The sequence below is a fragment of the Gadus morhua genome, chromosome 22 (assembly GCF_902167405.1).
Source record: "Gadus morhua chromosome 22, gadMor3.0, whole genome shotgun sequence".
Classification (NCBI taxonomy): Eukaryota; Metazoa; Chordata; class Actinopteri; order Gadiformes; family Gadidae; genus Gadus; species Gadus morhua.
The window spans coordinates 19,831,144-19,856,873 of record NC_044069.1 but is presented as its reverse complement, the minus strand read 5'-3'; the positions used below and the strand labels follow the sequence as shown (position 1 = coordinate 19,856,873).

General features: G+C 44.5%; 2 protein-coding genes across 4 annotated transcripts in view; both read right to left on the bottom strand.

Moving 5' to 3' along the window:
* trappc9 (trafficking protein particle complex subunit 9) overlaps window positions 1–19,122 on the bottom strand; it is a 143,398-nt gene extending 124,276 nt beyond the window's left edge. The window contains exons 1-11 of one of the 3 annotated variants that reach the window (XM_030346841.1): window positions 19,029–19,122; window positions 17,796–18,389; window positions 15,822–15,967; window positions 15,219–15,344; window positions 14,445–14,471; window positions 12,485–12,606; window positions 10,900–11,025; window positions 9,961–10,177; window positions 5,055–5,198; window positions 1,857–1,983; window positions 265–410 (exon numbers count right to left, since the gene is read on the bottom strand). In XM_030346841.1, coding sequence (XP_030202701.1) covers window positions 265–410; window positions 1,857–1,983; window positions 5,055–5,198; window positions 9,961–10,177; window positions 10,900–11,025; window positions 12,485–12,606; window positions 14,445–14,471; window positions 15,219–15,344; window positions 15,822–15,967; window positions 17,796–18,379 — 1,765 coding nt within the window. In that variant the 5' untranslated portion in view covers window positions 18,380–18,389; window positions 19,029–19,122. The other 2 variants (XM_030346842.1, XM_030346843.1) reach the window with 2 other exon arrangements.
* An 828-nt stretch (window positions 19,123–19,950) lies between these two features.
* On the bottom strand, window positions 19,951–23,800 carry sh3bgrl3 (SH3 domain binding glutamate-rich protein like 3). The gene is made up of 3 exons (XM_030347141.1): window positions 23,667–23,800; window positions 22,364–22,531; window positions 19,951–21,932 (listed from the first exon to the last, which is right to left on the bottom strand). The coding sequence occupies exons 1-3, from the start codon at window positions 23,709–23,711 to the stop codon at window positions 21,867–21,869; spliced, it is 279 nt and encodes a 92-aa protein (XP_030203001.1). The 5' UTR covers window positions 23,712–23,800; the 3' UTR covers window positions 19,951–21,866.
* Between the last annotated feature and the right edge of the window lie 1,930 nt (window positions 23,801–25,730).

Genomic DNA, 25,730 nt, shown 5'->3' with positions numbered 1-25,730 from the left:
TAAATCAGTTACAGCCAGCCATCTGTTCACTGATAGCACAAAGTATCAATCAAAGGGAAGCAACTTCTATTTTAGTTTGCCTACATTGGGAAAGGAACACAATGCTTGGTACGCTGTGATGCGGTGACTCACTTTCTGAGAAACAAATAAACAATCTGTCAGCTCACTGAATGCACAATAAAGTGTGTGTGTGTGTGTGTGTGTGTGTGCGTGTGTCTGTGTGTGCGCGTGCGTGTGCGTATGCGTGTGTGCGTGTGTGCTCACCTATCTTCTTGCAGCGCTCCTCTCCGCGGTTGTGCATGATGATGGGTGAGTAGATGAAGGGGCTGGCGGTGGACATGTTCTGTCCCAGCAGGCCTTTCACCTTGTGGGGCCGCAGGCTGGCCGGCAGATCCAGAAGCTTCACCGACCTATTTTGGCCGGGAGAGGACATTATGGTGAGGGTGGAGGAGGGGGGGGGGGAGTGATGCGGCAGAGGGGGACCGAAATTGAGCAGAGCTCGTGAAGGATGTTGCTGCCGCTGTTGTACCACCGCTACGTCCAGACGGCTCCGGGGCTGAAGGTGTATCGAGTGGCCCATTCATCACCTGTAGGTGTGGGGGAGGCCATCCGTCTCCCCCCTGTTAGCGAGCAGCCGCGGAGGGGAGAGAGACAGGTGCCTCAGCCTCCTGGCACCCTCACTTGGTCAGGGCGGGCTAATAGGCTGCCCGCATCCCACCACTCTACCCCCCCCCCCACCTGCTCTGCAACAAGATAGGTGAGCATACACTCACACACTCACACACTCACACACACGCATACATGCACTCATACACACACACACACCGACGCACGCACCTACACAGAAAAACAAACAGACAGACAGACAGACAGACAGACAGACACCTGACTAAACACCTACATAACATAGCGCATTCCATTTAAAGCGTGCCTCTGCAATTAAAACTTTACCGCAGATCAGTGATTAAAAAAGTGAATTCCATGCAATGGTTTTCGATTGGGGACCCCTTGTGGCCTCCTGCAAATCACACTAATGTCACTTCTGTAACCAGGGCCGCTTGGTGGCAAATTGAACAAGACAGATACTTTAGATAGATATAAATATGTGATTTTCTAGGACATTGCAAATTTGTCCATTGCCACAACGCGCTGGTTTTGAGCTGATGAGTCATTGGAGTGTATTAATATGCCAATCAAAAATATGCTTTTGGCTTTGCCCAATAGAGTGGCTACCATGGTTAACCAGGGCTAAGGGACAAATCTATCACTTTCATGACATTAGATTGTGCTTTTTGCAAATACAATTACTTTTACTGACACTGCAGTTTGGAGCCATACATTTGATATAGATGGAGTGACATTTAGTATATATTTCTTAAATATTTGGAAATAGTGAATTAAGAAATGTCAAGGGGGCAATAGATGATGTCCCTTTTGAAGTATCGATTGTGCCGTGTTGTGGTACGTTCTCCAACACTGATTCTTGATGAGGAGCATCCTTTTTTGAGCTGCTGTATCGGCCTGAATCACCCAACAGCAATCTGAGTTCTAACTTGATTCCAAACGCTAGGTAGTTGACATTGTGTGCTTCTTAACGCTAGCTGGGTGAAGGGCAGCGAGTGCTGAATGCAGATTTTGCCACAGAGTATAAATCCCAAAGCACACAGTGCTTACTTCTGTTCATATTTATAGCACAAGCAGAAAAAGAAATAGAATCATGCGGTAACATGATTTATTGGTATTTTTCAGCTCGTTTGTGCAGGACTCGAGAATACTTTGGACGTGATCATTCAAAGACTTTTGAGTTTGGTCTTTTAGCTTCACTAAGAAGGGGGCACTGGGAGGCACGCTCCTACCTGACGATGGGAAGCTTGGTGAAGGGGACGGGGGGGAGCTTGAGGCCGTCGGGCAGGGTGATGACCTCCATCCCTCCGGGACACTTGGAGGTATAGTTCTCCAGGCTCTGGGTCACTTCTTTCTTCTCTGTGGATGGTTAAATGAGAAATAAGAATTGGACAGCGTTATAAATGAGGCAACATGACAATCGTCCAAATGCGCTGCATCTCAATCTCCTCCTTGAGGTTATTCACGTGTCTTGGGTCGGATCGTGTGGTTGCTGAGGTATCAACTCGCGCTGAAGTGACAATGTAAACTGGGATCAGCAAAGTCTAAAATGGCGCGGTTATAATCCGGCAATTAAAGACAAATTATGCCGCAGGGTATTCACATCCCAATCACGCACTCAGTGTGTGAGTTTGTGTGCTTTCCCTCAGCGCAACGCCCTCGACAGGGACAAACAGTCCAGCACAGATAATGATTCAAGTTATAATGACTCCCCTTTGAAAGGACAGAAGAATATTTATTTAAACTTCAGCCTGAGATGCGTATACCAAACTGTATTTTTGCACCTGTATATTTGCACACTTGACTGCTTTTTCATTATATTTCTTTATTTATCTATGATACTATGTACTGGCAGAGCTAGTATTTTGAACTGAAAAATCGAACGTATAATCCCGCAATAACTTGACTTCTATCCATCCCTTTTAACCATCTCTGAATGTTGTCGGTGGTACTGTCCTGCTGGTACCTGGAGTGACCCAGGATGTCTGGGAAAAACAACCACAAACTGGGAGCGCTGAAGTGCTGTGTGGGGCACAAACACAAGCCTGCTGCGCCGGTGACTGTGAGAGCAGGTTTGACACACAGTACATTACACAGGATGTTCTCTGCTCAGCACAAATGTCACAGTACCATCTGAAGGACAGATCTGCGATCGGCCTCCCAGCAGGTGCAGATTCCCTTCCTTTTCTCAAGCCAAGTGCAGAGTTGTGTTGGCTTAGCTCTCTGCTTCCAGATGGATAAGGGTGCGCTTTATGAAGGGAAGGACAATCTGTAAAGAACAGATAGTCCTTCCGATCACTGATTGAATAATAGTTTGTCTTTTAGGTTGCAGTTATGGGGCAACCTGCGCGTCTTTCTGCTCAACTCACTTCTATAGGGGTATGTCTGACATGTCTTTAGAGATAGCTTTTAAATCGATTATTTTTTTTATACAGACCAGGCGAGCATCCCCATCAGACAAACTAGGTGTTCCTACACCACAAAACGTTAAAATCTGAGCATACCTAAAAGTGGAAGCATATCGGATTGCAGGGAATCTGAATGAGCCTCATGTCCTCAAGTGTGATCGATCAAGAGAGTCGCTTGCCACCCATGTGCCGTTCCCGACGTCTCCTAAATGTGTCGTGGACCCCATTGTTTGTTGCAGAGTTCCCTTGGGTCTCTCGTTTCTCAGATAAACCTCACCGCATAAAAAAAGAAAGAAGATGTTTCCAAACTCATTCAACTAGAAAGGGCCAATCTCCTGACAGGCTGCAGGCTGATGGCATCCATGCGTCTTCAATAACTCCAGGTGTATGGACGGCATACTTTACAAAGGCTTGCACGATCTTTTGAAAACATGAAAATGTGCTGTGCCGTAAAGGAGGAATGAAGCGTCAGTGTGTTCCTGCATCCTTGTTAAAAACCAAGGGAGACAGAAGTAGGCCCCGCTTCACAGCTCTTCCCAAACCATTCGCTCGGTCCTGTCCATGCCACTTAGTTTTATATTTTTAACCAACTTGGGGAGTGATGGTGGCCACCGCTGGGAACTGTTAGCCACAGTGAGTTAGCCACGTTTTATAAAAATGCATCAACTACCTTGAGTGCCTAAGGGCTGGAACAGCCCCCTGCCACTACCTGACCCACAGGCTGCCATTGCTGAGCACCATCATTGATATTGCACACGCACGGACGCTCACTCACGCACGCACACACTCAACGACCTTCTCCATCAGATCATACCTCATCATTATTATTCTTTTTTTCAACCAATCAGAGCCAGTCATTTCAATAACGATGGATAGTGTCACAGCGATTACATGGCTGTTCCCTACAAAGCACACTTTTGAAGCCACGGTTGAAGACCTGACGTGACTTGAATGTTTTGTGACACTGTGTGCTCTCGCGACACAGAAAGAGAGGAACAGCACGCGAGCGAAAACATTCCCTCTTCTTGTTTCTAGGGGGAGAGCAATGTGCACGGCCCATTACACAGCACCCGCCACCAGCTCCCCGTTAAGAGACTGAAGGCTGGAGGTTGGTAAAGGTTAACGCAAGGCTTCCCCTCGCCCCCCCCCCCCCCCCCCCCCCCTTATTTCTAAGTCTGTACTTGATTTTCCCTGCTCGGCACGCAGGGTCATAGGTGAACTAAATCAATCGGTCAACTTTTGCCTGCTTGTTTATTAATTGATGTATCTGAGACGTCGAGGGCAGAACGTCTGTTGACGGAGGTGGGGAGAAAGGGGAGAGTGGGGATGCTGGTGCTACTGGAGCAAGATGGATGCTGGTAATGGGAGCAGTCCCCCCCCCTCCCTCCTCAGAGCCTCTGCTGAGGAGTGTTCAATATTTTATACCACACGCTCCCTGATCCTACTTACTTACACACAAACATCTCTCTCTCTCTCTCTCTCTCTCTCTCTCTCTCTCTCTCTCTCTCTCTCTCTCTCTCTCTCTCTCTCTCTCTCTCTCTCTCTCTCTCTCTCTCTCTCTCTCTCTCTCTCTCTCTCTCTCTCTCTCTCTCTCTCTCTCTCTCTCTCTCTCTCTCTCTCTCATATGTGTGGCATGTCCTTGTGTCTGTTTATGTGCCTGTGGCCAACCAAGGATTATAATGGTCTCTATTGTCTAGCCAATGGACTGTCTGGCTGAACACCTTGGCAAAATAATACAACAATTTAACTACATTTCAGTCGCCCTTGTGCACGGAATATTTGGACGTTTAAACAAACCACTGGAGGGGAGGGGGGGGGGAGTCCTCTTTGCTGTGGCCAATACACCACTGGATACAAGCTAAAAGATTGAGAATATCCCATCTGTTCCTACGCCCATGATCAAGCCAGAGAGAATGAACCCAACACACATAACCAGGTAACCAAGCAACAAATGCAAACAAGACAAGCGACAAACTAATTGCTGCCGTCCGACTTGGTCATCGGCCCATGAGATGAACCCACCTTGATCCGACACGAAGTCCAGCATGGTCTGCAGCAGGAAGGACAGGTGGCGCACCGAGAGGGCCGGGTTCCCCATGCGGCGCGAGGCATACACCAGCTCGTGCAGGAGGCGCATCTGGACGGCCGCCCAGCCCCGGTGGGTCCCTGGAAGGGGGACGGCGAACATAATGATAAGCTCCATGTGCAGTCACGTACACGAGTGCACCTTAATGAACTAACCCCAGTTGAGCTACCTAGCAGCACCTGTAGAGATAGGCCATGACACGTATTCTCTGAACGGAAAACTTTAAAAACGTTCCGCATCGAGTACCACAAGGATCCACTTTGTTTATTCCGTTGTTGAGATGCCTGCTGGTGTAAATATTTCAGTTTATTTTCCACCACATGTGTACGCGCGCGTGTACACACACACACACACACACACACACACACACACACACACACACACACACACACACACACACACACACACACACACACACACACACACACACACACACACACACACACACACACACACACGGCGAGCCTGGTTTGCATGGCAGAGATCCACAAAAGGCCTACAGCAAAGACTAGCTTCTTCTTCGGATTTGTAACCTTAGCCCATTGCTTCACACTGATGCACACCTCAACCCGTGGCTACCGTGATTATTGTGATTTTTTGTAAATATGTAAAACTGTGACTAATAAGCATTCTGAGAAAGAGTGGCAGAGAAGATGGGCAAAAAAATAAAAAACATACTGTAAAATGCTAATCCTTTCTAAGCTATTTTCTCCACCACTTCATGGCGCTGCGCTCACTAAGCAGTCTATAAATAGAGGCGAGTTGTACCTGTCTGCCAGTGATTTCCTGCAAGTAATCCAGAGGACGCAGTGGAAGTGGCGTGCGCCCGCCCTTTCCCTCTCTCACTACCTGCCTATCTCACCCCCTTCAGAGACCGGAGTGGCCTGAACAAATAAATGAGTGAATGGAGCAAAGGGGGGACAGGAGGAGATACTGGAAGAAGAAACGAAAAATTAAATAAATCGCCAAAAAATGAACCTCCACTTATTAGCCTTTTTCAAGAGTTTGTTCTCCGGAAAAAAGCCAGGAAAACAACCAGAGCTTAATTTGATTGTGCCCCCCTGGTTCGTGTTCCTCTGATAAGTCAGAGTGGACCCCCACCCTGTTGGATCACTTTGCTGCCGCCCGCCTCACATCCCGACAGCATTGTTAGGGGGCGAGGGCGGTTATGGCAGTTATGCTTTATGAGAGGAGCGCCCTCATTAACTTTAACATTGGTCCAGGCTATAAATAAGGAGGCCATTTAACCGATTCTCCCCGCATGCTACTCAAGTCACTTTTGTGTTTGCTTATTTGAGTGTTGCGCTCTGCTAAGACATTATCCCAAAGTGCATTTCAATGGGAATGCTTAATGCCGGCTTTAAAATGCGCGCAATGTAAGCCCAATGCCATGGCAGCCGTTTTTTGTCAGTAACCTTCACATGCACCTCACAATCTAGTTCAGCAAACTGAACTAGACAATGTTTGTTGAAATATTTCAATTATTTATTTTGCTCTAAAAGCACGATGCTTAAAAGATTGACCTTGTAGGACAAAAAAGGAAAAAGCAAAAGTAGTCTGTAGCACTGAAAAGGACAATCCGCAAGAGTGTTGCTGGGAGTAAATATGTTCTTTGAAGCAGACGTTTCACCACAACGAAGTAAAAACATCAACAGACGTAAAAAGGAGATTTCTTTGGAAATCAATGACAAATCTGTACCATCTGTTGACCCTAAAAACCTCAATGGCTTAATATTTATTCAAGTCTATGGACGAGAGAACGATCAACTACCTTTTTTAAAATACTGAACGCTTAAGAAATAAATCTATACTGGCTTTTAAACATAGTGCATTGCGCGGTTTCGACTCGTCTTCTGCTTTCGCCAGGGCATCTGAAGTAAAAGTTTTCAAAAACGAAAGCAATCTTTAGCCTGAGCTGCAGTGCTAGCAATCAGGCTGCAGATAGCCTTCACCATCCATGGCTCATGAAAGGAAAAGGATTCCAAGTGGAGCGTTTTCTTTTAACAGTAGCCAGATAAATCACATGCTGTATGCGTGCAAGTGTGCTTGCGTGTGTGTCCGTGATTGAGAGATTAGGGCAGGGCTTGCTGTCTTCTGCATTTGAAACACTTGGACATGGAGTTGGGGCATCAGGTGAGGGTGGAGAGATACACAGATACTCCTGCAGAGGACTCGGTAGGAGAGCCCATCAGCTTGGCTCAAGCACGCTGAATTGTGTTTCCTCTGCGGGCAGAGTGGTCGACCTCAATGGGAAAAACAATGGAGGGAGAGCTCTCGAGACCCAGAGAGTGTGTTTTGAATGATGCCGTGGATACGATGGTGTGGATATTCCTCTCGGTGGTGCTGTGGAGGTGAGCATGTGTTAATTCTGTAGAAATGTTTCTCAGTCCAGCGGTTAGATTATCACTCTTTCTTAATTTTTCTAACCGCTCTCCCAAGATCCCATCTTTTTGACTTGCTTCTCTGTGATCCTCTGATGGAACGACAGTGCACTAAATAGGTCAAAGGTCAGATTTTGAAAGGGGAAGGAAAAATATCGGAATCAACCAACATGATAGGCATCACAATAAAGCTTTACAATCCCATACCTACAACATTATTGCAATGGTATCTATTAAAAGCTGATCCGCCCAATCCAATGAACAAACAGCATGGGAGCGAGAACACGTCCTGACATGGCCTTGTACTTTGGGCTTTTTAACTAATAGAAAGTGGTTGTAAAATACTGGAATACAACCCAATAAACGATGAACTTGAGGAAACAAACTATATGAAAGATGAGATGAGATGAGATGAGATGAGCTGAGCTGAGCTACGGATGCAGATGTTTTTAAATATGGACGGGGTTCCTGTGGCCCCTGTATCCGTGGTGGGGCAGCCTGTTCATCGATGACTCAAAGGGACGCGCTGAGGGAACCTGGAGCATCTGGGCGCCAGCGCTCCCCTGGCGTTGGAGCAGTCTGGGGATCTGCATGTTCTCCGCTTCGCATTCGGGTGCGCTTGGTGTCCTCTGCCCACGTGTGAATCTCCCCGAGAAAGTGATCCTGGCGTATTCCTGTCGGGGAACGGGATGTGGACCCAACGCTCGGCCCCTCTACCCCAGTCGTGACGTAGACTCAACTCAATCATGATGTGGCTCTATTTCCTTGTTTTTAAAGAAGAATCGGGCCCCCCTTCCCTAGCCATTAAATAATGCGAGACCTTCTTTATTTTATCCTGGGGCAGGGCTGCCGACTTCTATAAGAGGAGGACAGGTGAATGCATCTTAGCTTAATCAGCAAGTGACCGGTTCACCATGCCAGACAATAAGAAGTGATGCAGGCAATAGCATGCGTTTAACCTGTTGAGGGAGTCATCCCCAATGCCAAACAATCTCCAAGTGGGGTCGGGTTGGCTTCGACTTTATTCAAAAGCCTTAGATAAGTCAATGCAAACAGCTGCATAACAAGCAAGATTGTTCAGGCCTCATACTCACCTATCCAGGGCTTTTGATTCAATGGATCATGCAGTATTGAAGCAAGGACTTTTCAGCCTAGGACTGTCTGAACAAACAGTCTGTTTGTTTGAAAACCGTCTGTTTGTTTCCCTTCTGGCTCCTTAGTTTATTCGATGCCCAGAGATCCTTCCTTGGAAAGCTCCAATTCATTTTATAAATCAATAGTCTCGATCAACATGTCTACAGTCAAAATGTTCACTCTTATGTGGATGATGGCGGGATTTGCAGCTTTTTGACTGCTATCACTAGCTTAATACTGTAAAATCTAGCTTTTTGGAATTTAAACTTGCTTTGAACCCTGACAAACCAAATCGAATGATATTTTCAAAAAGTTCAATCAAAGTCCTTAAACCTTCCTTCGAACCCCACTTTTCCTGGCTCTGGGACAGAGTCTGTAACCTTTTCAATGCTAACACATGCTGGACACTATGTATACCTTTGGGCATTGAGGTTTAACACAAATGTAAAAGCCCTTGCTCAGCATTGGACGTTGTATGCTCAGGTTGGATGGTCTGCCTTGACAACGCGCAGACTTAACCGTTGGCATTGTCTTGTTTAGAAGGCTATTATAGGTCTGCTTCCAGCTTACGTTTGGATCACCTCCTTCAAAAAGGTAAATGATAGTCTATTCTCCCAGGACTTCGTCCTACTTTCTATCCCCGAGGCCCGTATGGCTTTAGGCAAATGGGTGTTTGAAGTCACAGTGAACCCAAATGAGGTGTTGCTGCAAGACTGCAAATTAGAGAAACAAGGACTAAAATCCTATGTCTTCACCAAACAATTTGTGAAAGGTCCATTCTGTTTCGAACGCAGGTAAAAAGAAGTCTGTGATGCCAAAGTGCCTGTAAATATAATCTTCAATGTCAACATCCAAGGCATGCGGTTAGTAATGCTAGTTTGTTGACTTAAGCTCTGCCTGGAAAGAGGTGGGCCGCAACATCAAAGAGAGGGTTAAGCTTCTTAGACCCTTTATATAATATCATATGTTGATGTCCGTGTACGAGAGAGGGTTAAGACCTGTGACAAATACTTTCGATATTTTATGATTATGTCTTTTCTTTTCTTGTAGATTGTAATATGCATGTCTGCAACCCGCTTAATGTGCTCCTGCCTATCTTGGCCAGGAGACTCTTGTAAAATGAATTTGAATCTCATCGAGATTTTCCCTAGATAAATAAAGGCTAAATAAATAAATAATCTGTTAGTCCTCTAGACTAATGGACACTGGTAATGTCGCGCTGACAAAACAAGAGAAAGTTAATTTGATTTATAGTCAACAGGATGTCTGCACATCTCATGTTGGCCGAGTAGTGCGCTGGCTTCCGGACCAGAAGGGGAAGGCTTACCTTTGCTGAAGTCCTTGGGGTCCAGGGAGAGGCTGTAGCCGGGCAGCGTCTCCAGGAGCAGCTTGTAGCAGGCCCTCCAGCCCGGCTCCGGGATGGTGGGCGCCACGCACTGCATGGCCGCCACACGCTTGAAGAAGGCCGACTTGCGCTGGAAGCCAATGAGGTCGTAGAGCTCCGACAGGATGCTGTAGCGCTGGATCTTCTCCTCCTCAGACAGCTGGAGGAGGAGGAGGAGGAGGGGGAGGAGGAGGAGGAGAGCACCAGGAGTATAAGACAATCACCAGGCAAGAAATAAAATGAGAACAATAGAAATACTACTTGGCAATCTGTGGTTATTGCAACAGCAGGAGTACCGTACACAAAAGTAATTTCCAGATTGAAAAAAAGGATACCGATACAGCTTGGGAAACTAAAATAATATAACTATAAAGTAAAAATAACTACCTATATTCTTTTTTTAACATTCAATAGCTCTGAAAACAATTCAAATAAACATTAGAAGTGTATCTTAATATAGTGCATTGCCCGTTACAAGGCTCGCTTGGCTTCCGGTATTCCCGCTTGCGGCTTTCTGGAGAACCGCTCATCCAAACAACCTCACACTCAGAGCTGCGGTGCCTCGGGTCCTCGGGAAGGCACCCGCTGAGAGTGAAGTCAATCGGATGGACAATCATCGAGAAAATCAAAAGGAAAGACACGCATGCATACATACATACAGAGCATCCTGTAATTATAGTTAGATGCATGTGTTTACAAGCTGCGTTTAATTGGATTTTCATGCTATTCTTTCAAATTCAAAATCCCTCCAACTGTCAGTCAACAGGGGACTCCACCGCGGGGTCCCTGCATGAATTAGCCGGCGAACCCCAGAGATACAACGAACCGCGTCCTCCTAAAGCCTGCATGTCTCCCTGGCATGCGAAGCCCTGCGAGGTCTACCTGTCCGAGGTTGATGTACACGGCGTTCTGCAGGAACTCGGAGGCCTCCATGGCCCTCTTCTGGATGGCCAGCACCCTGACCGCCTTCACGCAGGCCTCCAGCTCAATCACGCCGGCGTTCTTGTACTACCATGGAAGAAGGTCACACCCACACATGGATCTGTGTCAAGGTCTTTACTGCAAAGAACATGCGTGTCCGTGCTCATCGGTCAGGAGTGCAGCGACATGACGGCTCGCTCCGATGACCTGTGAATACTTTTATTACTTTACACAATACTATTTCCAGGAAACCCCCCGATTATTTGTGAATACGCTGGGCTTATTACGATTGTATTAGGCCCTACCTTAGGTTATCTGTGTGCGTGTGTGTGTGTGTTCACTTTTAAATCCAGCTCTCTGCAACCCTTCATTGCCCACCACTGCACTCAGTCTCTTTATTAAAATCCAATTAATATCTGAATGGCTGTGTGGTGCGATGCAATTTAATTCTGAACGAACTGGTAACAGGTTAAAGGACCGTGGAAGGTGAGAGCAGACAACTAATTGTAATAATGAAGATAAAGCAGTGTTGCGTTTAAATTGCTGGGTACAACAATGGGCCCTACTTTGACGCCCTGTAGTATCAATATTTCTTCAAAAGTAAGGCAGGGCATAGATTGGATAAATATAGCGCTTTACATAATGCTTGTTAAAAATCAGCCGATTCCCTTTGCTAACCGGCCTGCTCCCCTGAAGATCCTTGCGTGACGTGATGCATGTTAAACACAATGTACTGTCGACTACATCTCCATCTGCTTTGCGATCAAAGGGATAGCGCCCAGGTACAGTGGCCGTCTCAGTGAAGGAAGATGAAACACTGACCCCTGTTGAGTCAGCCAGTTATGACAGTATACTCATTGTGTTAGAAATATTCTTCATAATTCAAGTTTTATAACCAAGATGAAATAATAATGTGTTAACGTTCATCATTTATTTGTATCAGCATATTCAACATTCACTGCAATCCATGCATTGGCCAAAATACAATTTGACTTGTACAGATGGCCCTACATGTTAGGCCTAAAAAAAAAAAAAGTTTGGTTCCTGTTGGTTGTCAGTTGAGGTCATGGGTAGGTAGGGAATTTATTTTATTTTTTTATTTTATTTTTTCCAGCGGCAGCGAATATTAGGTTGTTTTCATTTAAAAACGAGAAAATTCGCTCATCCTTGTACAGAATGAAGAGGTGCTGTACCAAAACGTAATTATAGAGGTGCTGTACCAAAACGTAATTACATTAAAAAAAAAAAAAAAAAAAATTATTATTATTTTTTTCTCATAAAATAATTTGGGTCGCACATAAATTGACAGGGTCGGTCGGAAACCGGAACCAAACAACATTTTTTTTTAGGCCTTATAATTGTACAGAGGGGCCTACATGTTAGATGTGTACATAAGGGCTTACATGGTCGACTTGAACAGAGGGGCCTACCTGGTTAAAGAGGGGCTTACATGTTAGACCTGTATACAGAGGGGCTTACATGTTAGACTTCTGTACAGAGGGGCCTACATGTTGAATACATGGTGCCAAAGCTGTCGCTGAATTACCTTGCCGTAGTAGGAGATGGCGTCTTTGTATTTCTCTATGATGTCCTCTGGGCTCAGGCAGTTCTTGGCGCGGCCGATCTCAGTGCTGGTGTCTGCACTGATCCCATTGGCTGAGAGGGCACCTGCACTCAAAGGACGGAGGGAATAGGGATGAGAGAAAGCAACGCCTACTTGGTGCTGATAGCCCCCTGGTAGTCTGGACAAGAAAATGAAGGCATGACAGTGACTACAGGAGTGAGGAGCCAAAATAAAATAAGAAGTGCCCTTCTACGGGCCCTGGGGTTGAAACGATATAACCAAACCCTAATTGTTGTACCCGCCACCTGCAAGCTAACGCAAAAGGAGTTCATCCTCAAAGGAACACGCCTTCACCCTAGGGTCTCCAAAACCACAGAGATCAGAAGGATCCTTCCTCTTAGGATAGCCAGCAAAAATAGATACCAAACCAAAAGAAAATGGGTTTTTTTATACACTAAAGAAAGTCTGGGGGAAAAAAAGAATTACAGGGTCAAATATGAACAGAAAATATTAGCATCACATCTTTGCTGCTGGGCATTCACTCACTCCAAAGGTGAATGATTCACCATGTGTTCAAAGACAACACCCTCCACACCCCAAGAACTGAATGCTGGCTTTATATTCCCCCATTGCCTCCACCTCAAACTTGATTTCTGGTGTGGGTCATTTTTCAGGGCTTTCTCGCTTCTTGAGCCGGAACAGATTCTGTATCATGTGATTTTCTAACTTTTGTCTGCAGCCTTGTTCCTTACATACTTAAACAAAGTTGAACACAAATAGACAGCGTGTCTTTCACCTTCCGTGCCCCACCAGTCGGGGGTCTCTTATAAATATTCTGTGATGTCAGGATGCCCCTGCCTACACAGAGCCACAACTATTCTCTGCGGCAGAGATTGAATTTCAATTTAAATGAAAAAAAAAATAAGGTAAATTCTAAGGTGCACCTCTCTGCCAATCTGATAAGAATACAGATTTTATATTGAGAGCGGCGCATTGCCTAGCAACGGCGCTGGGTACATAGTGACAAAGTGGCACTGTCGCTGTGATGAGCGTGTGAATGATGAGATGGTTACATTGTAAACATAGCTGCACGTCACACAAGGTGCCAATAAGAGACAGCAAAGCATGGGCGAGACCCAAGGATACGCTTCCATAACAACCTTTTATCGGCTCCATCAGTGTGATCCCATTGGATAGCTTTTCTGCTCTAGTCTCTCTACAAGTCCACCATACAAGCCAGCGTTACAATCTACAACAATAGCAACGCTGCCACCTCCTGGTGCGATCTGATCACTCATCTGATCCAGATTCATACTAAAGATCCCATATTATGCTTTTTTGTGGGCTAATAATTGCATTTTGGGGTACTAATATCTAGGGTTACATACCTGTATAATATATATTATATAGGGTTACATACCTGTATATTAGAAATTCCCCTTATTATTTGTCTGTTTTAGATCATATCGCTATTCACACCCCAAGAAGTTGTAAACATTGTGGGCAGCTGGGAGGCGCGAATACTGCACTTCCAGAAACACGTCACACTACTACGGAAGCATAGTTTGAGCGCACACTAGCTGTTTCACGCACTTAAAGAGGGGCGTTCTCGTTGCCCTTTCATATGGATTTGTGCAAAATTGTATTCTACCGCCAGTCACCAGGTGAAACTTGGGAGACAGGGATGCTAGCTACGATTGGTAGGGGAGATTAGAAGCCATTTATTTTTAACCACTGGAAATATTTGCTTGCAAAATACCACAATGGAGACGACCTAAAACTAACAACAAATAAAACACAATTGATCAAGGGTAGAATGCGAATGAAGAATGGAAAGGGGTGACAGTGCAGAGGGGGCGCCCCAAACTAAGCAAAAAACAAAGACAGGCGGGGCTAACATCAGGGCGGCTAGTTGGGTTAGTTAGTGGGAGGCATACCATACCTGGGTCAATGAGAACCTCCTGTGCCCCTACACAGAGACAGACAGGGAGAAAGAATGCAGAGTTCACTCCATGACACAATGTTAGCAATGTTAGACGCGACAAACCACTCCTGCCGCTGGTTGGAGCTCGTAGCTGTGTCGGTGATGTTGGTTGGGGTAGCATTCTCCTTAGTATCAAGGCAACAAGCTGTGCTCGGACGTCATTGATAACTATAAGTATATGTTTACGTCAACAGTATTGATATGGTGCAATCAACTGGCATTTATTGCACTCTCTGTTGCTATGGAATTACGCGAGTCGAAGGTACTTTCGAATCAACACAAATGGATCGTTATTCTTCTACTCTACGTGTTCTTAATATGCATTTTTACCATGTGATTATCTATGACTAAACTGTGAAGCTGTTGGCCTGCTTTGTGTTGGAAACGACATGTTCTAATGTCATCCATAGCATGTTAGACAGTAAGAGATTCATTATTAACGCTGTCCAATGTTTTTCATTTGTGGAATTGTTGTTGTACGAGCGTTCAAGCCGGTTGTTGCAAATGTTGCAGCATAGCCATTATATTTTTTGCCACAAGCCACATGCATGCAAACGAAAGGGAATAGATAGGTTAGCCAAGATAAGTTTGAGTTGTGGGTTAGTGAAAAAGATTGTCTCACACGTGAGCCGCAAAACAGTCCTGACTAACTCGCAAACGTCAAGACGTCTACTATGAACCCACGGATGAAAGCGAATGTGCAGTAGACGTTTGTGTTATGGTGGCGCGTACCCGGCCTGTGGCGTTTCCCAGCATCTGCCGGCTGGGACTGTTTGGGTTTGCGGGCCCCGGTCTTCCCCGCCGTACCCCCAGGGTAGTGGAAGATGACTGAAGCCGAACACAGGCCCTCTAACGCAGCTATGGGGAGGGGATTGTGAGGACAAAACATGGATCAGACTCAGTAACAGATTGAAACACAATCAACAATCATTATGCAATCCATCGCCTCAAAGAATTTATCTAAAATATTTGCTTTGGAAAAACCACCACGTTATGTTGAGTTTCAGTTTCAATTTGGATGCAAGATACAATTACAAAATGTGAAAAAAGAAAAGGATTACATTCTTCCAAAAAAATTCACACCTGACACCAGCAAATTAAAGATAATTGACCACTTGGCTTGTACAATTATTCAGGGTAAGATTTTGAAACAATTGCTTGGCCAATCGATTTTTTCCACTCTTTTTTTTTTACTGTCGCATCCTTTAAGACCTCACAAATGAGGTGTGTGTGGTCTTAAAGGACGCGGATAACATTCCCAGCAGAGGTTGCGTGCCTGCGGGACTCTTGGCGGCCTGCCGGACCTCTCGGTGAGCTGCTGTCCTCCAGACTTACCGCCCAGCCACAGGAAGTCGTTGACTCCCCGCAGCAGCTCCACGGCCATGTGGTAGTGCACCAGGGCGTCCTGGAGCATGCCCGCCTGGAGACACAGGTCCCCCACGTGCTTCCTCATGCGGCCCTGGCAGCGCTTCTTATAATGCCTGGCAGAGACGGACCCCAGAGATGCACACGTTGTTTTATTTTTGGAGCAGTCATGAATCCAGATGTGCTTTGTACCGTCTCACCGTTAACACAATGAGTTGGCTCTAATATTGCCACTATTTACACTAGTATACTGGTACATGCATTTATCTAATGAAGTAAAACATTATAAAATATTGAATAATTTAAACATATTAATAAGATACTGTATTAATAAGATACTGTATTTTTAAAAAAGGTAAATAGAACTGGCTTACTGATTAGTTCAATCATTTACACGATTACAAGAACACCCATTGTCCCGGTATTATAACGTTTATTTGAATAAATAGTCTTGGTAGGTTTCCTTCTTTCCCCTGATGTGCGGCTGCTGTTTTTCACAGTGGAGCAGCGCTGCCTTTGTGACATTGTCATCTCTTATCTGACCGGGCGGCTCAGCGGGCCGCAGCGGAGGAAGACGTTCGCTGTCAGTGTCAAATGAGTCTTATCAGCTACGAGGAAGGACTATGAGCCACGAGGAGAAAGCAACAAGAGGGCAGGGGAACAATAGGGCCACACACTTGCTATCCTAAAACTCAGCAACACAGGGACTGAGGGGCTGGGAGAGGGACACTGTCAAGTGTCCGAGACTGGGAAGGTCAAGTTCAGATATGAAAGCACACTTCGCAAGTGACTCTACAATGTGTATAAAAAGGAATATGGCAATCTACATTTTCCAATCTTTCAGGTGATATGGTGCAGTGGTTGTCTAGGTGCCAATGTCTAGACACCCATGGGTGTCTTAATAATGAATAACTCGACTACTGTTTCAGTGCCTATCAACGTTCCTTGATAAGCATTAAGTCAAAAGGATCACCAACAACAGCACTTGAACTGTGTCCCATTTTAAAGAAGCAATAAGGACGTGTGCCAAATATATACATATTAATGCAGATTTTCCTCTGTGGGAACTAAATATCAAACAATTATAATAATTAATGCAGCACTTCAACGAGATGACTCGTTAAATACATAGTTGAATCCATCAAATTGACGGTTTAACTATTGGGTCCGTTACTGTGCTAGGCTGAATAATGTACTGTTTCTTCCCCATGAATGAGGATAGTGAGATGTGCGTGTTTGGTATGCTGCTTGATCTGACAGGGAAACAAAACCTTCCAAATCCAGGATAGGGAATGTGTTGACCTCAGCTGCAGGCACTGGTGCATGTGTTCCGCAAAACCATATGATCATCGCCTCCAAAAATAAGTAACCATCAGAGAGCAGCAGGGATGAACAACACAAAAATTAAAAGAAACTGCATATAGCTACTAAAGCACAGCTTTTCTAACCATATGGTTGCTTAGAGAGTAAAATATGTGTCATCTCAGAAGCTTGAAAGGAGAAATAACTTTTTGCATTCGCAGTAAAGGCTTTTTTTTTTTTTAAAGATCGATCATTTGGCTTGAAGCTATGAACACATGCACAGCAACAGCACTGGGGCTGGGTGTCTCTTAGGGCAGGAGCTAAAAGCTGATTGGTCCATTACATATTTTAACTCATAGGATGCCTCGTCTTACAGCTCACCTTTTCACACCCAAAAACATACTCACAGGACAGTATGAAAGAAAAAGCAGAGAGACAGATAAACAACCAAGGAGAACGAAGAAACAAAAAATGACATTGGAGAGGAAAAAAAGTCCATGACATAAAAACTCAGTTTTTCTTCCACACGAAGACATCATGTATACCACTAGCAGTGCAGAACTAGAGACTTTCCCAGCCACTTCAAACGCTTTTATTCTTTGCCTCTGCACATACATGGCCACAACATGCTCCCCGACTCACCTGCTGTCTGTGTCGAGACCCACAAAGTCCTTCTTCTCAAAGGGCACGCAGAGCAAGTGGATCTTGTCCCCGGACTTGTCGGTGGCCCGGTCCAGCCGCTTGGACTCCAGCACAATGAAGATGGACTCCACAAAGTCCTCCACGCGCTTCTCCACGTCCGGGCACTGGTCGAACGCCGGGTAGAAGGCCACGTCCGTGCGCTGCTGCTCGGCAATCTCCCCCTGCAGCCCAAAGACTAGGAGGCGCGAGTCGTACAGCGTGGAGCCAAACACCTCCTTCTGGCCGTGGAAACGCTCCGACGTCTGCGGCCACTCCTTGGCCGAGGCGCAGGTGGTGACGGCGATCAGGCCCACCACCTTGCGGTGCGTCTGGAAGTCGCCCCACTCGTTGTTCTCGGGCAGGTAGTGGTGGCGGTAGCGGATGTAGAGTTGCCGCTGGGAGTCCCGCACGCTCACCTGGCTCACGCTGGCGATGCGCTTATAGATGCGGAAGAACTGATCCTCGGGCACAATGCCCACCGGCTGGACCACCACCAGTACCGTCTGGTGGTCCTCCGCACACTGCATGTAGTCCGGGACACTCATCTCCTCATCACTGTGTGGAACGGAAGTACAACTTTGAACGCAGCTCATTATTTTATTATAGTCAAGTGTTTAGGACTTATTGCCTTTGTCAGCAACCTCCAATGATACAAAGCTGGAGATAAACAAACATGACATGTTCCTTATCATTAACCTGTATCAGTCAGTGTTGAACACCATTGACTCTTTTAAAAAAGTGTGTACATTTTTCTCGAAAGTAAAGAGACTAAGATTTGAAGCAGAAACCATTTTAAGCAGAACGTATTCTGCAGGTGTTCCTATGGTGGTGTGTGTGATGTCCTCCGACAACATACGTCATCTGGGCTGTGTGTGCACCTGCAGTGTGAGACCCAGAGTACCCCATTCACATCATAGCTGCACCGATTAAACAGATAAATGGGACAGTACACAGAATGTCCGTGAAGCAAACAAACAAAAAGGTCAGGTTCCCCTTGTCACGCTGTTGTTTTTGTTATTGTTCACTAGCATGCTAAACAGTAGTCTGCCTGGCAGTAAGCGACACCGTTCTGTGACATGATTTTTGACTCATCGTTTAACTACATTACTCGCTAACTGTATACGGTTCTGTATTACACTACAAAAGCAGTTGAGTGCTACGTACATTGAAAATATCCATAAGCAGGCAAGTTACCTTTAGCAAGCTGTCAAATTAAAGAGCTTCCTTATGTTCCCTTTCTTCTTCTACACAATGACGGCAATCTCCAGGAAAATAAGAAAACGGCCCCATCGACAGGCGGCAGAGAGTAATGCATGTTAAACCATTAGTTAGCATCTCACTTATGTGTTTGCAGAAACCCACCCCTTCTGTCATTGTCGTTGATGATTTTGGTCATCATTATACAGCCTTTCATGTCAAGTCAAGTCAATTGTATTGACCAAGCCCTTAATCACAGTTAAAGTCTGAAAGGGATTTACAGGCAACATAACATATGACCCCTCCTAACCCTAGCCCTCCAAATGGCAAGTAAACTTCCTTTATTGAAAAATAAGAAATCTTGAAAAGGAATTCACAGCGGAGATTCCTCCTTCCAGGGATAGTTTGCCAAAACTATTTTCGTGTATGTCTTTTTTTCCTCTGGCAGGATAATAGACTGCAAATAAACATTTGCTCCCCCAAAATAAATTATCTGAACAAAACTCAAGGTGGTGCTTTAAATGCATAAAAAAAATATTTAGTGATTCATCCACCGACAATCTTTATAAATCCATGTTTCCATTTGCTTTTCTTTGAGCACCTAGGCTTTGAACCAAACTTGTATCATGTCTCCATAGTACAACGCTAAAAACAGAGTTAGGAACAAGCAGTTATGTTCATATTTTATTCAAATGGTAGTTCATTTAAATTTTGTATAACATAACAGACCCACATCGTTCATCCACACTGGAGGAAGAGTTTTTTAAATTACAAGTATACTAAATACTACATTGGATTGATGACGGTCAATCAATCAAATATCTTAACTTGGGCATCAGGAGGCCAAAATATGATGAACAAATTAGCAAGTGTACCAGAGTTAGTTAATAATTGCATTTCTGAACTCTTGAGAATTAAACACCTTTTTTTTTTCATATATTTTTATTTATGTAGCCCATACATCACATCTCACAATCTTCTTGGAAGACAACAGCAAAGTATTCCCAATTTTCTTAAATTTTTGGCCAAAGGGAAAAGGGTCCAAACAGCAAAGGAGGAGGTTAAAACAGACATGGAATGTCTAAAAACAGAGCATACAGGGTATACTGATTACACATAACAGGCAAAAACACAGCTTACTACAATCAACACAACAGTGCATAAACATTGTGTCTGTGAGGACTGTCATTGAGTAAAGTCCTTGAATAAGTGCCTAAAACAGTGAATTGGAAACGTGTATGGATAGAAAAATACATGGAAGCAAATGCAGGAATGATATGGTTCCCAATATGAGGGGAAACCAAACTGAAGACAGAACACAAAGGTTATTCCGAAAACCCTGTGGAACTTATTCACCAAGCTGCCACCTTGGCTAGATTACGATTCAGCTCCCTCACCATGCTAGCGTTTAGAATCAAGATGGCCACTAGGTGATAAGGCCTATGCATTGAATAAGCAGCAGAACAGAAAACCTTTGAGTTTTCCCCAGTCGCCCAGTTGGCCAATATTTTGTTTCTTAAATTCTTCACCCAGGTTTGAAACGTCATCGAACACGGTGCTGCAATTTTTTAATTTGGCTTGACAATGCATAGAAACACATTACTGCATCTTTGGGATGGGTCAGATAGTTACAAAAGCAACCCCAAAAAGGTCCAGGTTTTTTTATGAGGGTGCTACAAGTGTTGCAGGTCTCGCTTAAATCGCTTTTTTAGTCCAAACAGGCCTTTTTCTTGTCCTGTCGGGACACAACTTTTAGAATCACCTAGTGTGTGCAATACCGCAGTCATGTTCATTTGGTTGGAATGATAATGTTCATATAAAGGACAGCAAGTCAATCGATTTTTAGCTGTTTAAGTCACCTTAGGAGATATGTGTTGACAACTGGGCAAAGCCAAGTGCTTTGTTGCATCCCTGTGCTGCTGTTTTCCATGATGGATTGCATGCAGCTCTTCTAGAGTAGATTAAGGCCTTGGTACCACTGTGATCCGATCACAATATAACCACAAGTGTAACCAAGGATTAATTCTGATATCTGATAAAATGGTGGTAACATAATAGAACGTGGCAACAATACTGGTCTTTAATCAACATGGGAATGTAAAAAGTCAGAGATGAGATCATTAAGAGTATTATTATTTGTGCCATAAATAGGTTTGGTTCGGATCAAGTAGATGGTTTATGGAAAAGGTTGATGTAATTCTGGGGCTATCTTACTGCTGACATCCTATTGGGAAGAGATGTTGTAAATGTACAACCGATAGACTTTTCCCTTTGGCGCGAAGACAAAATAAAAGTCAGAGCAGTCTTAGTCAGCAGAATCCACCAATGCAAGTGTGTGGACGAGCCGCAGTGCTAACATTCTGCTGCTTACTAGACAAGGAACACCATAAACAGGCGGAAAACAGTCTCCTTTGTTTGGATATCTGCTGTGAGAAAACCATATATCACACCAGCATTGTGCCTGAAAAGAGTGTCATTCAATAGACTCTAGCTCTATAGCGTCCCATGCTGAAGTCCTCGAAAGACACTGACCTAATTACTAACAAGAATAGGTAAGGGTGAGAAATACATCGGTGGCAATGTCACGGATCATTTATAAACAACAGAATCATTTCATCAGTGATTATAGTTTGAGTCTAATAAGTTCAGCTGATGACTTGGGGCTTGTGATAATGTTATGATTGTATATATCTATATATTTGGCATATTGTGGCATTGAATTTGGGAAGGGGAGGAGGGTTGGGAGGGCCAAGCCACAAACATCTGGAGTGGCTTGCAGACCTTTCATGATCGGGCGGGGAGCAGGCCAATGCGGTGAGAGAGGGAGCGCTACCCTCATGCCATCTTCAGAAACTGCTCGACTGTATCAGCTTCTACTGCCTCAGAGAACAACTCGAAGTTCTGTGGAGGAATGAGGAGAATGGGAGTCAGATGGTCGATCTATGCAGAACCAATCGGAGGGTTAGGATATGTAGAGGAACACTTTGCATGATAAAAGTATGAGCAAAACGTTTTTAAAAAAGGGATCATGTACAGACATCAATGCAGTTTGTTCGTTTTGTTTCCCGATTTACACGTCAGATATGAGTATATGCACATTTTATCATCTAAAACATTGCAGCCTAACGATAGTCATTAGTATTAATTAATAAAAACATATTTTTCTCCAAGTTTCTGTGATTACTAGTCTATGTTTACAAATGTAGTGATGTGTGCTTACTAAGATGGCTGCTAGATAGCTGGGGACGCTGGTGCATACACATATGCCCCACAGACTGGTGCGGAAAGAGGAAATGCTTTATAAAGCATCAACCCTAGGCCGGCATCCTCACCCCGCAGTACTGGTCGTCGTTGAAGAGTTGGGGAGGGACTGCAGCGGGGTTTCCCGCCTTGTTCCTCATTTCATCTCGCACCTCCCCGCCCACCGAGATGTCGATCAACTCAAATTTAATGCTTTTACTCTCAAGGATTCGCATCATCTCTGCCTGTTGGGACTTGACCTGGAAAAACAATATCACTGGGCTCATTAACACATTAACATGGTACCAGCCACTACATGAAGGACTGAAGGAAATTAGGCAACTTTAAGGAATCTTCGTTGTGCAATTTTGGGTTGCACAATTTCAATGTGTGTTCTCCTCGACAACAGGGTGGGGTTTCTAAGCAGTTGAATGCTAGGATGTGCAAGGAACATTGTATTTGAGTACAACAGTAAATGCCTGGTAAATAGTGTATGCCTGTGCCTTTAACAAAAGTGAGCATATCTGGTTCAAGGTTGATGATTAATAGGCCCGTTATCTTTATGGTTACAGGATCGACTAAATTGGGAGGAGGTATTTGTAAAGCAACGCCACCTAGGTGAAGGGCTAGTGGGCAGTTTGAAGCAAAAAGAATGAATCAGTAGTAAACCTTCTCTTGCTTTGTCCTCAACTATGGAATCCACCAAGCCCTAATCGATACCAGATGTCTGGACAGAGACTTGCCGTTTCCAGATTCCTTTAAGACCACTCAATGTACAATTAAAAACAATTAAAATATCTGCCATTATTCATTTTTTTGTATTCAACGTATCCCAGGAAGTTGTATCTTGAATTTTAAAGATCTTCAGAGATCAGGCGATTATATTTAGTGACAACGTCAGAATGAGCAAGACTAGATAATAAACAACCGATAATAAACCACCTACCTGGCTCGTTAAATAGTGCTTATATAGAACTTATATAGTGTTAAGGGAGACTAAGCTGAGTGGATGACCCTTCTATGACTAACAGTGACACCAACCAGGCGGACACAATCAACTTCAGCACAAGACAGGGGAATGAACCACATAACGGACCGCTCACTTCCGCACAGTCTCTTTCTGTTTTCTGCACCACCTTAACGTTATACTCTCGATACACAACATCAATCACCGTCAGTCCTCTATAGAAATTAGCCTTTAAATATCGAGCATGCACAAGGTGGCTGTTGATTTACCAACTCGATGTATAGTCCATCGATTGTAGGTTCAGCAAGAGCCCATTGACAGGCAGCCCACTGGGTGTGTCGATTGAACTACACATCGTTCGTTTCCACTGAAACACCGAAACCTAAACACCGTCAATGACCTGCTATGTTTACGACCACTTTACTCACCTCCCGGGAGGCAGTCACAGTGGTGTAGTACAGTTTGATTGCCATAGTTGCCGATCTCAAAATCCCCTTTGAGTATCTTGTGTCGCACAGTTATCTTCCTGTAGAACCCCCCCTCAACTCGCCAGCAACTTGATGTTGCTATTGGCTGACCCATTTAAAGAGACAGTGCACCCATTACAATTCGTCCTAAAAAAAAAGTGCAGGACCTGTTTCGATCGATGGCCGACCTGCCCAGTCGACATTGTTTATTCAGACTTGTCTTAAGACAAGCTTTCCATCGCATCCTGCATGACAGGCCGACATAACCGCTGCATAGACACTTACAAGTAAGAGTAAAGAGAAAAGTAAAGAACACCAAATCCTTCATCAACAAGGACTGCAGGAAGGAATGCACCAGCCCCAGTACCGTACAGGCGCCCTTAGTTTGTGTCACAAAAGCTATCCATTCCGCCATCCACAAAGGACGTTGGCCAAAGCATAGATGCTCTGTCTGGACGGAACTGATAGCTGGTGATGACAGGCGTTTGCCCTGCCGGATCAGCCTCTAAGCTGCTGAGCAACAGTACCCCAAGCCAGCGTCCCGTCTCATCAAAGTGGTTCCCCCTCCTGCCCAGGTGATGGAGATGAGCTTACAACTGTGCAATGTGATGTAGAGTTATCTCTTTATAAAAATATTCAAACATGTGACACTATTTGAGCCAATACAATAAGATAAGGTAATCACAAACCTGTAACTCTGGTAACCGTCCTCGACCGTCCAAATAAATAACAATTGGTCCACAGAGAAATATTGGTAAAACAGATGTGTAAACAGATCCAAATCGGTTTAAAGTCCCCAGACACCAATTGGATTGATATAAATGGCAAGAAAATAAAATGTGCTTCAATTGAACATTTCATGAATATTTTACTATCATCCGCTCTGACAACTGGGCAATCTAATGTTCAGTTGTTGAATTGAATTCAAGCGACCTAAGGATTTCAGACTCTTTTATTACCATCCGCTCTGACAACTGGGCAATCTAATGTTCAGTTGTTAAATTTAATTTAAGCGACCTATGGATTTCAGACTCTTTCCATCGCTGTACCAACTGCGCTATCGAAGGGTGAGTTTGAATGAGTAATTGAGAGAATATCTCCTGAATAAACTGGCAACGACTTTCTTTATTTGCAATATTTGCCATATCTTCCCCAAATGTAATTCCTCAAAGTGGTTTTGCACTTCTATAAAATTCCTTAGAGCGAGCGTCCGCTATGCTAATGAGACGATAGGAGGTCCCGGACAATTGAGCAAAAAAAAAGGAAAAAAAACCTAATGCTACAACTCAAACTTTGAATAATATAGGTCATTAATACTTGTCAAAGTGGAAAGGAAATAGAGAAAAAGAAGAAAGCGGAGAGACACACGAGAAATATCTAGAACGAGGTAGAAGGCGAACAGGGGCTCCGGGACAGCGCGGAGGAAGCTGTCAATGCCGACCAACCTAGCTGGGTGCCTGAGCTACAGGCTAGCTTACTGGCTGGTGTGGACAAGTTACAGGCTACAATGGATATAGCCCAGCACAGAATGGATGCCAAATTCGACAAAATTGGCAAGCAAATAGATGATATGAAGCAAGGGATGGATAGCCTCCGAGAGGAAACTAATAGAAAATGCGAGCCCGTGGACGTTGACATGCGAAAGAAATTGAGATTCTAGAAGAATGTACAGTTGAGGTGGAGGAGTGGACAACAGAGGTACAGGACATTCTCTCTACTTCACTCGAACAACAAAGTAGGCTACAATAGAAATTAACCGAATTGGAAGGGAGGTCAAGGCAGTGTCGCCGCTAAGGTGGGGCACTTGGGGGCCATGCCCCCCTTAGCGGTCATTAATGCCCCTCCTACCACAGGTCATTATCCCGAACATATTAAATGTGCAAACTGTAACTTAAATGAAATAAAATAAATGAACGGGAATATCGCATAATTTTGGTTGTGCATGCATAGCAGGTTAGGCTTGGTCAATGCTCATTGGTTGCTGAGTAATCTTGTTACATTTGATATCAACATAACGTTGTTGAG